General features: G+C 39.9%; 1 protein-coding gene across 1 annotated transcript in view; it reads left to right on the top strand.

The window, feature by feature from the left end:
• The window catches only part of vegfd.L (vascular endothelial growth factor D), a 41,268-nt gene extending 34,075 nt beyond the window's left edge, over positions 1-7,193 (top strand). Inside the window, exons 5-7 of the mRNA XM_018244687.2 lie at positions 3,294-3,397; positions 4,266-4,440; positions 5,545-7,193. Of these exons, the coding sequence (XP_018100176.1) occupies positions 3,294-3,397; positions 4,266-4,440; positions 5,545-5,671 (406 nt within the window). The 3' untranslated portion in view covers positions 5,672-7,193. The remainder of the gene's footprint in view (positions 1-3,293; positions 3,398-4,265; positions 4,441-5,544) is intronic.
• The last annotated feature ends 6,413 nt before the right edge of the window (positions 7,194-13,606 follow it).

Here is a 13,606-nt window from a genome sequence, read left to right as displayed (position 1 = left end):
AAAAGTTTTTAGAGGAGTGCATGCTCCTCTCCAGCTATAAAAGCAACAATCAGCATAAAGAGGCAAAGGCAAACAAAAGGACATGTCCCCACTTCTAAGCTAAGAGCCAAAACTAACTTCAAAAAGTACATTCAATTTTGTGGATTCATCAACAGTCATACAGACCTATACACTTTTGGCTCTAGCTGGGCTTTCCCTTGGCTATAGGCTAGGCTTTCATTCTCATATTCCCATGTCTTTGGAAAACCAGTTCTAACATTTATCTGGTTCATGCTATAAGGAACCATAGCAGGCAAGATTTAATACTGAGCTACAAGAATAAATAGGAATTAATAGTATCCTACTTAGTAATTAGTATCACAATAGCCTTTGATATTATGTCTGTCCAAAAAATCATCCAAGCCATTCTTAAAGGCATTAACTGAATCAGCATCACAACATCACCCGGCAGTGCATTCCACAACCTCACTGTCCTGACTGTGAAGAACCCCCTACGTTGCTTCAAATGAAAGTTCTTTTCTTCTAGTCTAAAGGGGAGGCCTCTGGTACAATGATCCACTTTATGGGTGAAAAGGTCCCCTGCTATTTGTCTATAATGTCCTCTAATGTACTTGTAAAGTGTAGTCATGTCCCCTCGCAAGCGCCTTTTTTCCAGAGAAAACAACCCCAACCTTGACAGTCTCCCCTCATAATTTAAGTCTTCCCTCCCTCTAACCAGTTTAGTTGCACTGAGTCTCTGCACTCTCTCCAGCTCATTTATATCCCTCTTAAGGACTGGAGTCCAAAACTGCACTGCATACTCCAGATGAGGCCTCACCAGGGACCTATAAAGAGGCATAATTATGTTTTCATCCCTTGAGTTAATGCCCTTTTTTATGCAAGACAGAACTTTATTTGCTTTAGTAGCCACAGAATGACACTGCCCAGAATTAGACAACTTGTTATCTACAAAGACCCCTAGATCCTTCTCATTTAAGGAAACTCCCAACACACTGCCATTTAGTGTATAACTTGCATTTATATTATTTTTGCCAAAGTGCATAACCTGCATTTATCAACATTGAACCTCATTTTCCAATTTGCTGCCCAGTTTCCCAACTTAGACAAATCACTCTACAAAGTTGCAAAAATAGAAACATTACTTTCAATGCCCACCTCCAGGTCATTAATAAACAAGTTGAAAAGCAAGGGACCTAGTACAGAGCCCTGCGGTACTCCACTAACAACACTGGTCCACTCTTTGTTATATGTTCAAGTCCCTCTTATCTCATTTGTCGAGGATCTGCAAAATTGAGCTAAACTCAGCAGAACAATGCATGTCTAATGTGATTTCTTGCACAATAAAAAAGAATGTGTTGGTTAAAAAAGACAAATATTGTCTGCATTCCTAAGTACATGTGTTTGTAGCATAAACCTCCGAGGTTCTAACATTGCTGGGGTTTCTCAAGGTTAATATAGATTGACTAATGGTTGAGAAAATAAAAGAACATTCAGTAACCCCCCTTAAAATACCAAGCCACTCTACTTTTTTTTTTTTACATTCCATCTTTCAGCCTAACACCTATAAGGGGTAACGATCAACTCCTTAGTCATTTTATGTCAAGATTGATTGATGACATATGAGAGTTTCAAGCCTCCATCTGTTTTACATTAATCAAACTTCTTGAGCAATAAAAATTGTCCGCTCACAAACCAGTGGATGCCTTGCCCCTGAGGTGTTTAAATTGGACACCCAATGAATATTAACTGAGATGAAAATAGAAACACTAACTGTATCAAATACAACAGCAGTAATAACAGGCAAAATAATCATTTTTAGATAGCAGAAGGATCTGAACAATGCCTTAATGTGGTCTGGCCACCTGCCTTTTTGCTCTTTCGTGAACAAGAACTGAAAGGTCATGAAAACAGTGATATTATTTTATCGCTATTTATTTTCTAATAGGAATTTGATAGAGAAATATGACTTTTGGAACAAATAATTATGAAGGAAATGATGAAATAAGCAAATAGCTGCAACTCTGAAAGAAAACAAAAGTGATCAAGGTTATCCAAAGGGGGAGACTAAAGGATGTGGCAGGAACTTTTGCTTTATTTACACACACTAAAATCCTGCACACTATGAAAATTAGTTAAGCTTAAAGCTGGCCACAGATGCAAAGATCCGATCTCCCGACCCGCCACTAACCATTCAGATCAAAGTCTTACCATTCCGACCAAATAAAGTAGTTAAAGAACAGATCAGCCGATGTTCTGCCCCTGACAGCAATCGTACGATAGACAAAGCTGGTGACAGTCTCCCACTGAAAATCGTACGATCGGCAATACACGCAGAGATATTATCGGCAGTCGACAGAAATTTTCTAACCTGTCCGATCGACCAAACGACCGATCTCCGTCGGACGAAAAATGTCGGGACTCTCCACACACGTTCCGAAAATCGTACGAATCCTCGATTCGTACGATGAGATCTTTGCGTCTATGGCCAGCTTAATCAGGAGTATACTGTACCACCAAGCTTGCACTTTTATAGTGAGAGAGAGCTGAGCCACATAGCTTTCCATTTTTCAAGGAAACCAGTCTAAACATCATACTTTTGTAAACAACAATTTAGCAACTACTAATATGCAAATCACACGAAATACATGCAGTGTTAAAAAAAAGGACAACCTCGTAAACTAGGGGTCCAATAAAATTCCTGTCTACTGACAGTGAAGTGACTTTGTGGTTGTAAACCAACAGGAGAATGAAATATAAAATCAGTAAAACTATATTGAAAAATGGGTTATTTGAAAGGTAAGGCTATCTTGCCTATTCTCTGGGTGATCCATTTAGAGTCGAGATTCTTACCTGGAGCTTAGAAAAGTGAAAGTGTTTTCACGTTTAAGATATATCTCTATTTTAACACTAGTCAGTGGCTGGGTCATTCAGAAACATATGATGTTTATAGACACTCCAGTTCTAAGTTAGGAATATCACTAAAAATGCTCTGGATTGAATCACGTTTAAGTAGTGTTACCCCCTGAGTGGGGCACTGTAAAAGAGAACATGTGCATCAATTAGATGTGCAAACAAGGCACAACATGCTAGGGATACCTATGGTACGTGTGAATAACAGGGTTCCCTTGCACCCAACAGCTATTGGTATTATGCCAGTTGATTTGCACTGGATCTCCATGCGACTCCATATTTTTATGGATTCATGGAAGCAAGCAAAGAGTGCTGCAAGCTCCTTCCAACAAGCAAATGGATCATATTCTGATATTGTGAAATATTTTTGTTTTTTTTTTCAGTTGCGACCAGGAAGATACAAGCTGCCCGAATGGATGGCAGTGGGATAGCAACCTGTGTGAGTGTGTGCTTCAAAGGGAGCCAACAATCAGTAGAAGAAGGGAAGGTATTAAAAGTGCAGTAATGAAAGCTGTTAACATATTGAAAAAGAATGTGGTTCTGTGATCAAGTCTTGCACAGAAGAGTATACATGTCATAATCAGTCAGCATGGTGATTCCTGCACTGGTATCATGTGACACCATGTACCCTAGTGTCACCGGGCAATTCATTTATAATGCACAATAAGGGGCCCATTTACTTATCTCGAGTGAAGGAATAGCAGAAAAAAACTTTGAATTTCGAAGTTTTTTTTGGCTACTTTGACCATCGAATGGGCTACTTCGACCTTCGACTTCGATTCAAACTAAAAATCGTTCAACTATTCGACCATTCGATAGTCGAAGTACTGTCTCTTTAAAAAATACTTCGACCCCCTAGTTCGCCACCTAAAACCTACCGAGGCCAATGTTAGCCTACGGGGAAGGTCCCCACAGGCTTCCTAACAATTTTCTGATCGAAGGATAATCCTTCGATCAAACGATTATTCCTTTGATCGTTCGAATTGCGATACATCCTTCGACTTCGATATTCAAAGTCGAAGGATTTCAATTATTATCGAGGGTTAATTAATTCGACCTTAGGTAAATTTGCCCCTAGGTGTTGCAGCAGTGTTGGGACACAGAATTAGCATTTTCGCAAGACATCTATTTATAATGAACACTTTGAGCCAATAGGGGCCAAATTGTAAAATGTTGAAATTGTGAGAAAAGAAATCTTAAAGGAACAGTATAAAGTGTTTTGAAGTAATAAAAATATTATGCAGTGTTGCCCTGCGATTGGCTTAGAATATTTCATTTACTTATCACTAATGTGATTGCACATTTACTTGCTATACTGTTCCCACTCAAGAACACATGTTATTTTTGTAATGCAGAACTAGCTATATGTGGAGCCCACATGGAATTTGAAGACAACTGTGAATGTGTGTGCAAGCGGACATGTCCCAGCATACACCATGTTCTGAACCAAGAGAGCTGCCTCTGTGAATGTAGGGAGACACTAGAAAGTTGTGCCAAGAAACAGAAAATATTTTTTCCTGATACATGCAGGTGGGTTTCCTATCTTCTGCACTTTGCATTGGGAGGTGTGTATTGTACCTTTATCAAGGGCATTGTATATTACACTTAATTCTAGCTAGATAGCTAATCCTCCCATTAAAACCTTCCCTAATTACTGACAATAGGAAATAGGAGTTAGATGGTTGAGATGTTGATGAGTAGATCAGTAGAGGAGAGTAGCAAGTAGCTGAGTACTTGGAAATAACTTCAGAGGTGTATGGCGGAGCAAAATTGTGAATTGCTTTGAATGTCAAGATCTTTAGTTTGAATTTTATTTTGTAAGGTAGGAAAGTTATTGATGTGATGAGTGAAGGACGGGGCACAATCAAGCATAACGCCAAGGTACTGGGTCTGGGGATATGGAATGATAATAGAACACACTAGGGGGCCGATTCACTAAATTCGAGTGAAGGATTCGAAGTAAAAAAACTTCGAAGTATTTTTTGGGCTACTTCGACCATCGAATGGGCTACTTCGACCTTCGACTACGACTTCGAATCGAAGGATTGGAAGTAAAAATCGTTCGACTATTCGACCATTCAATAGTCGAAGTACTGTCTCTTTAAAAAAAACTTCGACCCCCTAGTTCGCCATCTAAAAGCTACCGAACTCAATGTTAGCCTATGGGGAAGGTCCCCATAGGCTTGCCTAACTTTTTTTGATCGAAGGATATTCCTTCGATCGTTGGATTTGAATCGTTCGATTCGAAGGATTTAATCGTTCGATCGAAGGAATAATCCTTTGATCGTACGATCGCAGTATTTGCGCTAAATCCTTCGACTTCGATATTCGAAGTCGAAGGATTTCAATTCCTAGTCGAATATCGAGGGTTAATTAACCCTCGATATTCGACCCTTAGTGAATCAGCCCCTAGATAACAGGCACTTTGGAGTTGTTCAGGTCAAATGTACAGAAATGCAAGAGTAGGCAATGACCTCTCAAGAAATGTGAGCCAGAGTTTTAGTCAGAGATGATTCTGTGTAATACTGTGCTGGTAATCAGTTCCCAGTGCAGAGGAAGACGCTTCTTTAGAATATGAGTTCGACATTGAGATTAAACTGTTGCTTTTGGGTTGTTTTTTATTTTTCCTTGTAGTTGTGAAGACAAGTGTCCATTCCAAATAAAAGAATGTCCCAACGGGAAACAAGTATGTGCAAAATATTTTCAGTGTCCCAAAGAGAGAAGAGGAACATCTTGGCTCCCAAGCAGAGAAAGCCCCTGAACAACACTACAAATCATGCTGCTTTGCAAGGTCTAGCTATTTGACCCTATCAATGTTTGGACATTTAAGTGCACATTTATGCAACCGTTAAGAAGTTCATCTGCCCTTACTACTCACTGCTTCTGTGAGGGGAAGGATCCTCAACATTCAGGCAACTGGAGAAAAACAGGAGTACACCAAAAAAAAAACCATCACTGATTCCAGAGAGAAAGAACAGACAATGTTGCATATCTGTGTGTATTGCCTAACCGAAGAAAGCTAACTCTGGAAAAAGCCAGAACACGTCTATAGTTCTAATGTCATTGCTCTTCATAAGAAGTGCCAAGTAAAAACCTTGCTGTCCACATAGTTTTTTCCAATAACGTGTAGGCAGACGGGACAGAATATGGTTGCTGCTATTAGATATTAAAAAGGTATTCATTAAATCAGCAACACTTTAGGTAATATATGCAAGTATGGGATCCTTTATGTGGAAACCCCATCCAGAAAGCTCTGAATTATGGAAAGGTCGTCTCCCATAGACTTCATTTAATCCAAATAATCCACATTTTTAAAAATGATTTCCTTTTTCTCTATAACAATTAAACAGTTCCCAGTTAACATATACTTTATCCTTATTGGAAGCAAAATCAGCCTATTGGGTTGATTTTATGTTAACTTGATTTTATAGTAGACATAAGGCATGAAGATCCAAATTATGCAAATATCCATTATCCGGAAAACCCCAGGTCCTTCGCATTCTGGATAACAGGTCCCATACCTGTATTACATTCTGTTTCTATGTTTTCCAGGAGGCAGTGTTGGACTGGCCCACCGGGATACCAGGAAAACTCCTGGTGGGCCCTGGTGTCAGTGGGCCCTCTTGCTTCTAACCATTTAGCCTATTTCATGGTCATTCCCTATTTTTTTAAGGGGCTTAATAATAGAAGAATATAGTATATTTTGAACAGACTAGGAAAAAAATAGATTGTTTGAGGAGAGGAGGAATAATCGTTTGAAAAGTGGGCCCCAAGGACTAAGGTTTTCTGGAGGGCCCCTGAGATCCCAGTCCGACACTGCCAGGAGGAATATACAAACTGTGAAGTGTGCTAACTTTGTTTTTAAACAATTGCTTACATCAATATTGATTTTGAAACAAGTAGTCCTCCAACTTAAGACTTGGGCCAACCAGTAACTAGGGGGTTATATATATACTAAAATGATTGTAAGAAACCCTGAGGATTGAAGGAAAGGAGCTCTAGTCCCATGAAGCACGATGGACAATTATATTGAGGCTAAGAAGAGAATAATAATGTGTATAACCTGCTCTTGCCACAGTTAGAACATATTTCCAGCCCATCAGTATTCCATATCATATCAACTGAGTCTTGTGCTTGTGCATCTATATGTTTTTTTTAATTACTGGTCTATAAAACATAACGTGTTTAGAAAAGGAATTCCATTTGTGCAGGTTTTATCTCCTTTTTTTTGAAAACATCTTTTTAAACATTTTTTAATGATGACCATTAAATTTGATACATAACATGGGTACACTGGTTCCTTATTTAATGTAATGCTTGCATGTGACATAACTCAGCTGGTTTTAGATAGATAGCTTAGGTTACAGATAACTCAAGTCTGGGAACAATCAACATTAGAAACAACATCATTAGGGTGGATACTTAGGGGCAAATTTACTAACCTCCGAAAATTCGCCAGCGACGGCTTCGCTCACAGTGCAACACTTCGCCAGTCATAGATTTGCCAGGACAACGCTAATTCACTAAAATCCGATGTTGCGTCCAGGGTGCCGAACACTGGCGAAGTTGCGCTAGCGTTACTGCGCCAAGCAAAGCGAAGTTGCTCTACTGTTGCCTAATTTGCATACGGCATAAGTTAAAGTTGAATGGACGGATATGTTGCAGCAAATACATTACATTACACAAGCCCGGGAAACCTTAATAAAATAAAATAGAGTTGTTATATTGCCCTAAACATGAGCCCAGTGTATAGTTTATGTGCCATATGTTAGGAAATGTAGGGGGAAAGTCGGTTACCCCCAAAAAAATGTTTTGCTCTTTTGCAGCCTATCACCCTGAAAAAAGGAAAATACGTGAGCGTTTCCTGGGACTTAGAACATTTTTCAACTAAATTTTGAGGAAGTCCTATCTACTCTATTGCACTTTGCCTGGTCCGAGGTGGCGAAGTCTGGCGCAAGAGGTAACATTCAGTAAAATCTGCATTTTATCGAATTTGCGTAGTTACGTCAATTCGCCAGAGAGCAAATTCGTCAGGCGTTAGGCAGCGAAATACCACTATAGTCTATCACCTTCGCTAGTGGTTATGCCAGCGACCGTTAGTAAATCGGCGAAGTACCGAAATGACGTCATGCTGCCGAATTTTCACCAGCGTTAGTCTCTTCGCTCTTTAGTAAATTTGCCCCAGTAGGTGATACTGACATGTTCTTCATTATCACTCAAAATGATGCAGGACAGTATTGATGTTCATGTTAGGAGCTTCCTGACTTGCACCTAACCGTAACCACCCTCAACCTGCTGTGAAGTTTCTAAATATACTATAGACCTGTACCCATCCCATTTGGTGACAGATTGTATGCTTGTGTAGCCTATTAATGCATTGACTCCTGCATCACTGTGTGTTATTGACAAATTTCCTATCACTGTTATGAATGGACCCAAATAGCTCAAAGACTATGTTAACTGGATCTAGAAAACAAGGGATGCCTGCACTGTGTTATTAATCTTATCTGGAAGAACATGTCTATATATGCATTGGGAAAGGACAAAACAGGATAACGTGCTTATCTTCAGAAAAGACAGCTTTATGGTTCCCATATTACTGCTGAAGACTTGTGTATAGGTCAAATTCCAACGAAAGAATTTCATCATATTATATTATAAATATTATAAATCAGAAATACATTTTACTATCACTTGTCTGCTTATTTGAGATCTGATGGAGCCATTTAAACCAGAGACATTTAAACCATTACTTTACCCCTAGCTGGAAATGTTGTTCTCTTTGCATAAATTTGTTATGCAAAACATGTTATGAACGTGTTTTGCCTTTAAATAAATAAACAGCTTTTCCAATAACAGTATTCAGGCCTCTGCACAATATGCAGTGGACAGTGGACATGGCTGACAATTGCATCAGGTGCAGTGGATTTCGACGAGAAATGCAAAATCTTGCATTTCAGCTCCAAAATCCACCTTGTCTTTGTGGGCAATGTTTTCAGTTGCAGGCAGAGCAGAAGCAAAGTAAGAGCGGAGTAGCAGATTCTCGGCCTGTGTTTCTCCACAGCCTAGGGTCCGCTTGGTCTGGCCTAAAACCTTCTAAACATCCAGGAGGTGCAAGAAGGAACCTTACCCCATCTAGTCCTTCAGTTCTTTTTTATTAGTATTTTAACAGTCATTTAATGGTGAATCTGACTACCAAATTTTATCCACATACCCTTAGAAGACAGATAAGGAAAGGCTAAAATGAAGTAAGCTTTATCAGAAAGGTCTATATAAATACATCAGTAAACCCTCAAAGTAATGCTGCTCTTAGTCCTTTGTCAAAAGAAACACAGCATTTTTTCCTTTTATTGTATACATATGGGCTTCTGTATCAGACTTCCTGTTTTCATCATAAACCTCCAGGGCAGGGCTTGAGCATGCTCAGTTTGCTCCTCCCCCCTCCCTCCTCCCATCCCTGCTGTAATCTGAGCTCAGAGCTGTAAGTAAGCAGGGAGAGACTCAGGCAGGAAGTGATGTCACACCAAGTTTAAATGGCAGCTTCTATCCTAAACAAACAGACAGTGTCTAAAGCTGTTTACTCAGGTATGGTAAAGCATTCTGCAGAGTAAATATAGCGTTCTAGCTTGCACTATTGTGGCTAATCTGTTGGCACTAAACCGTCTTGGAGCTTTCCTTCTCCTTCAATGTAAGTATGCCATTTTAACCTCAGCTACTATATAACTATTTAACCTACCATACAACATTCCTGCCATCAATGTGTGTGCATCACAATCATCAAAAAAAACCAAGCTGAAAAAAGATAAGTGCATCTATTCCAAGCCTGGAAATACAGCTGGTAAGTCTATCAATAGCAAGGGTGCTATATTGGTTGCAATATGTCTGACTCATGTATCCTCATGCTGAATAAAGCAAAAGGACAACAATTATATAACTACAAGCAGCAGCTTTCATATCCAACCAATGGTGTACTTACTGGGATGGAAAGAAGTACCCCAAGCAGTTCAGGATAGGTCCCATTGTAACAGTTGCAGGTCCAGAGCAACACATAAGAGGCAATCACCGCCAATCCTGGAATTTCAATCAACGCTAACTCACAGCATCTATCAAAAGCACAAAAAAAACTTTATAAAAAACTCTTGAAAACATTATAATCCTAATGCATTTCCTTTTCATTAGTTAAAGGGGTTGTTCACCTTTCAGAAACTTTTAGTATGATGTAGAGAGTGAAATTCTGAGACAATTTGAAATTGGTTTTCATTTTTTATTATTTAAGGTTTTTGAGTTATTTCGTTTTTTATTCAACTGCTCTCCAGTTTGCAATTTCAGCAATCTGGTTGGTATGGTCCAAATTCCTCTAGCAATTTGAATGAGAGACTGAAATATGGAGGAGAGACCTGAATAGAAAGATGAGTAACAAAAAGTAGCAATAACAATAAATGTGTAGCCTTACAGAGCTTTTGTTTCTAGAAGGGGTCAGCGACACCCATTTGAAAGCTGCAAAGAGTCAGAAGAAAAAGGCAAATAAATATAAAAAATAAAATAATGAAGACCAATTGAAAAGTTGCTTAGAATTGGCCATTCTATAACATACTAAAAGTTACCTTAAAGATGAACCACCCCTTTAAAGTTTAAAAAAAGTAAGGGTCCTGGGATTCTGCCCTTTATTTTATGAACAGTTAGAATAATATAATTAACATACAAGGTTCATTTTGTGCATATTCAGTGAATGCTGGTTCAAACATACATAAAGGGTACTTGGGTATGAAGAGTACTACTCCATTGCTCCCTATGCTAGCACCAGCAGTAACAGCTTCACTTGCCCAACTTTGCCCTATGGGTTTAATTGTTTTAAGCTTTAAGCCAGTGAGTTGGTTTAGTAAATAACATCAATGGTCAAACTGGTAAGTGTGTGTGAGAAATTTCTTGCACCCCTAGAAAATCCTGCATTTAGGGATGAAATCAAGTAAAGGGAAAACTTGACCGCTTTAGTAAACAGGTCCCCAAAGTGCTCACAAAAACCAGGAGGAGGTGTCAATATTATGGTGCAAAGCTACTCTGGTACAAGAGGTTCCAAAACAGGTAACTTATATTTATTACTGTACTTCTAACCGCTACTTTATCCGAGGCAGTTTTTTTTTACAGCAGAACAAGATACTGCAGGTACAGCAGAACAAGCACAGCACATGTTGTCTCTGCTTCTCAGCTCTGGGGGATATTCTGCCTCTAAATATTCTACCAGCTTTCGCTACTGGGAACCCTAGCGTTGGATGGGTAACCTTCAGAGACCTATAGACATGAAAATAGCCTTCCATGTAACCTTGGAAGAGTTTCTGCTGCTCTTGCAACACATGCCTTGATACTCTGGATTTACTGGGGATTCCTACCCGATTCTCTTTCAGTTAGGGGTCTGTCACTGAATTAAAAAAAATATGAGGTTCCAAGTTTCCAAATTTTCATTTAAAGCTATTGCATTATCAAGCACTTGTGAAAAGTGAATTTTTAAGTATTGGTATCAATATCAGGTTACCAGTGACCAAAACCCTTGGGCCCACTGGAAGACCTGACCTCAAGGCCTGCACCACCAACTTTTAACCAATAACATCCACCTCCCACCCTTACTGTGCCACATCAATGACATCTCCCCTGACCAGTGTGTATGGACCTGGGGTGGGACCCCTGGGATTTCTCCTGGGATGTCAGTGGGCTAGTCCTTTTCATGTTAAGTAGTCCTAAAGGGTAACACAGCTAACCCCTTCCCTTTCCAATCCTACCACCAAGTAGTTTCCAGTGCCTCTCATACACTCCAAAATTAGCAGGTCTATTCAACAAAATGTAAAAGCTGAGTATACACAAGACTGCAAAATAGCGGTTATTTGATTGATCTGGTCAGCCACACACTGGGGCTTATTCAGACCAATCAGTATAACATTGCATTAACATGTTGTCTTTGTCCAACAGGATTTTCAAATCTGCCTAATAGATATCTCACTGAATTTTGGCCATAATCCTTTATGCAGGCTGTTGACAGCTACTATGGACTGTGCATGGCACCTTAAAGAAAGTAAAGTGGAAGTGTATGGGGTGGGCTGTAGAAGTAAAGATGAAGCAGTGTAATGAGCACACAACTATCTGCAGTTTCTCCTGCTTAATGAATGATGCCAGTGCTCTGTACACTAATTCTTTGAGTGCTTCTGGTTCCAATGGTTTGTCAAATTTCAACCTGATCCCAACCAACTGGTGGTCAACCTGCACATCACTGATATATATATTAAGGCTTTTTGACAGACACATAGTTTCAGTTGCTGCAGTACTGTAAGGGATCATAATGACAATGAAAAGACCCCTCCATGCAGATAGTCCCATCTATAAATAGAGCCTCTTCTTATTAAAAAAAATGGCATTGATGCCAAAAAAACATTAGATATGAGGGCCCATTTAGTAGTTGTATGAGAACATCTTGCTGGAGTTCCTGCACCATTTCCTCAGTCGGTGAACAGAGAACCAGGCAGCAATAGAGGTTGTGTTATGGCATGGCAGTCCACCCACTGTTAATAATTACCATGGGTATGGGAGTGCCCCCAATAAAATATAAAATTTACTGCCATTGCCTTAGTTTGCCCTGAAGAAAACATGCAGGGGCGTAACTATAGAGGAAGCAGACCCTGCGGCTGCAGGGGGGCCCAGGAGGTATAGGGGCCCCACGAGGCCCTAATTCATATACAATTTCAATAAATATTGGAGAAACAAGTCAACCTCTAAACATTTTGGGGGCCTGAAAAATTATTTGCTGTGGGGCCCAGTAATATCTAGTTACACCACTGAAAACATGTAACACTTGGAAATACTCTTCATTCCAACTGCTCTCCGTCCTTAATGCTGTTTAATGTCCTGAAGGACATTATGCAGATCACTGAACTAAAGGCCAGTGTTTTACTTGTGTAGGAGTTAAAGTTATTAAGCAGAAATTGTACATCTGGAAATCTTATTGATGACGAAACGTAAAAAGAATAGAAGCAATGCAGCAAATGCTGAGTGTGTCTGAGCAGGCAGAATGTGGACAGGATTTATGAGTCCCCAGGAATTAGAGAACTTCCACTCCTGTCATCGTAATATGTCACAAGAGATGCGTTGCCAAATCTCGGGAATATTTATTCTGGGGCTGCAACGCATTATCTACGGAGTGTACAGCGCTAACATACACGAGTCATATGTTATGTATAACAGGCCTCAAAGTCACCACTGAATCTGGTTACAGAGGCCGAGTTATGTGCTTCATTAATCTGCAGCATTGCCAAACAACACATGAAGCCCGGCTGATACTAAGGCTTGTGTCGCACACGCACATTTGTCATGGTGAATTCTTTTAGTGACAAGTCATAACAACACAGGAGAGATTATTTACTTAGAAGTAAAAGAGCCACAAGGGGTACATACAAAAGTGCCCATTAGTGTCCTTCAATTGTTCCCTCTTAGGGTGGTGCGGCTGGTGCCAGACGGGGAGATTAGTCGCCCAGCAACAAATCTTCTCTACTGCGGGCGACTAATCTCCCCGAACATCCTTCCCGCCGGCGAAAATATGAGGCATCTTCGGAAATTTTGTATTCTTGCCGGCGGGAAGCAGTTTGGGGAGATTAGTCACCCACACTATCGTTCCAGGCCTGGGCCTAAAGGGGGGCCCGGCGGTGCTGCATTT

This window comes from Xenopus laevis, chromosome 2L (assembly GCF_017654675.1).
Source record: "Xenopus laevis strain J_2021 chromosome 2L, Xenopus_laevis_v10.1, whole genome shotgun sequence".
In the NCBI taxonomy this organism is placed as follows: Eukaryota; Metazoa; Chordata; class Amphibia; order Anura; family Pipidae; genus Xenopus; species Xenopus laevis.
Note: the sequence above shows the minus strand (reverse complement) of the source record. Positions and strands in the feature narration are given on the sequence as shown.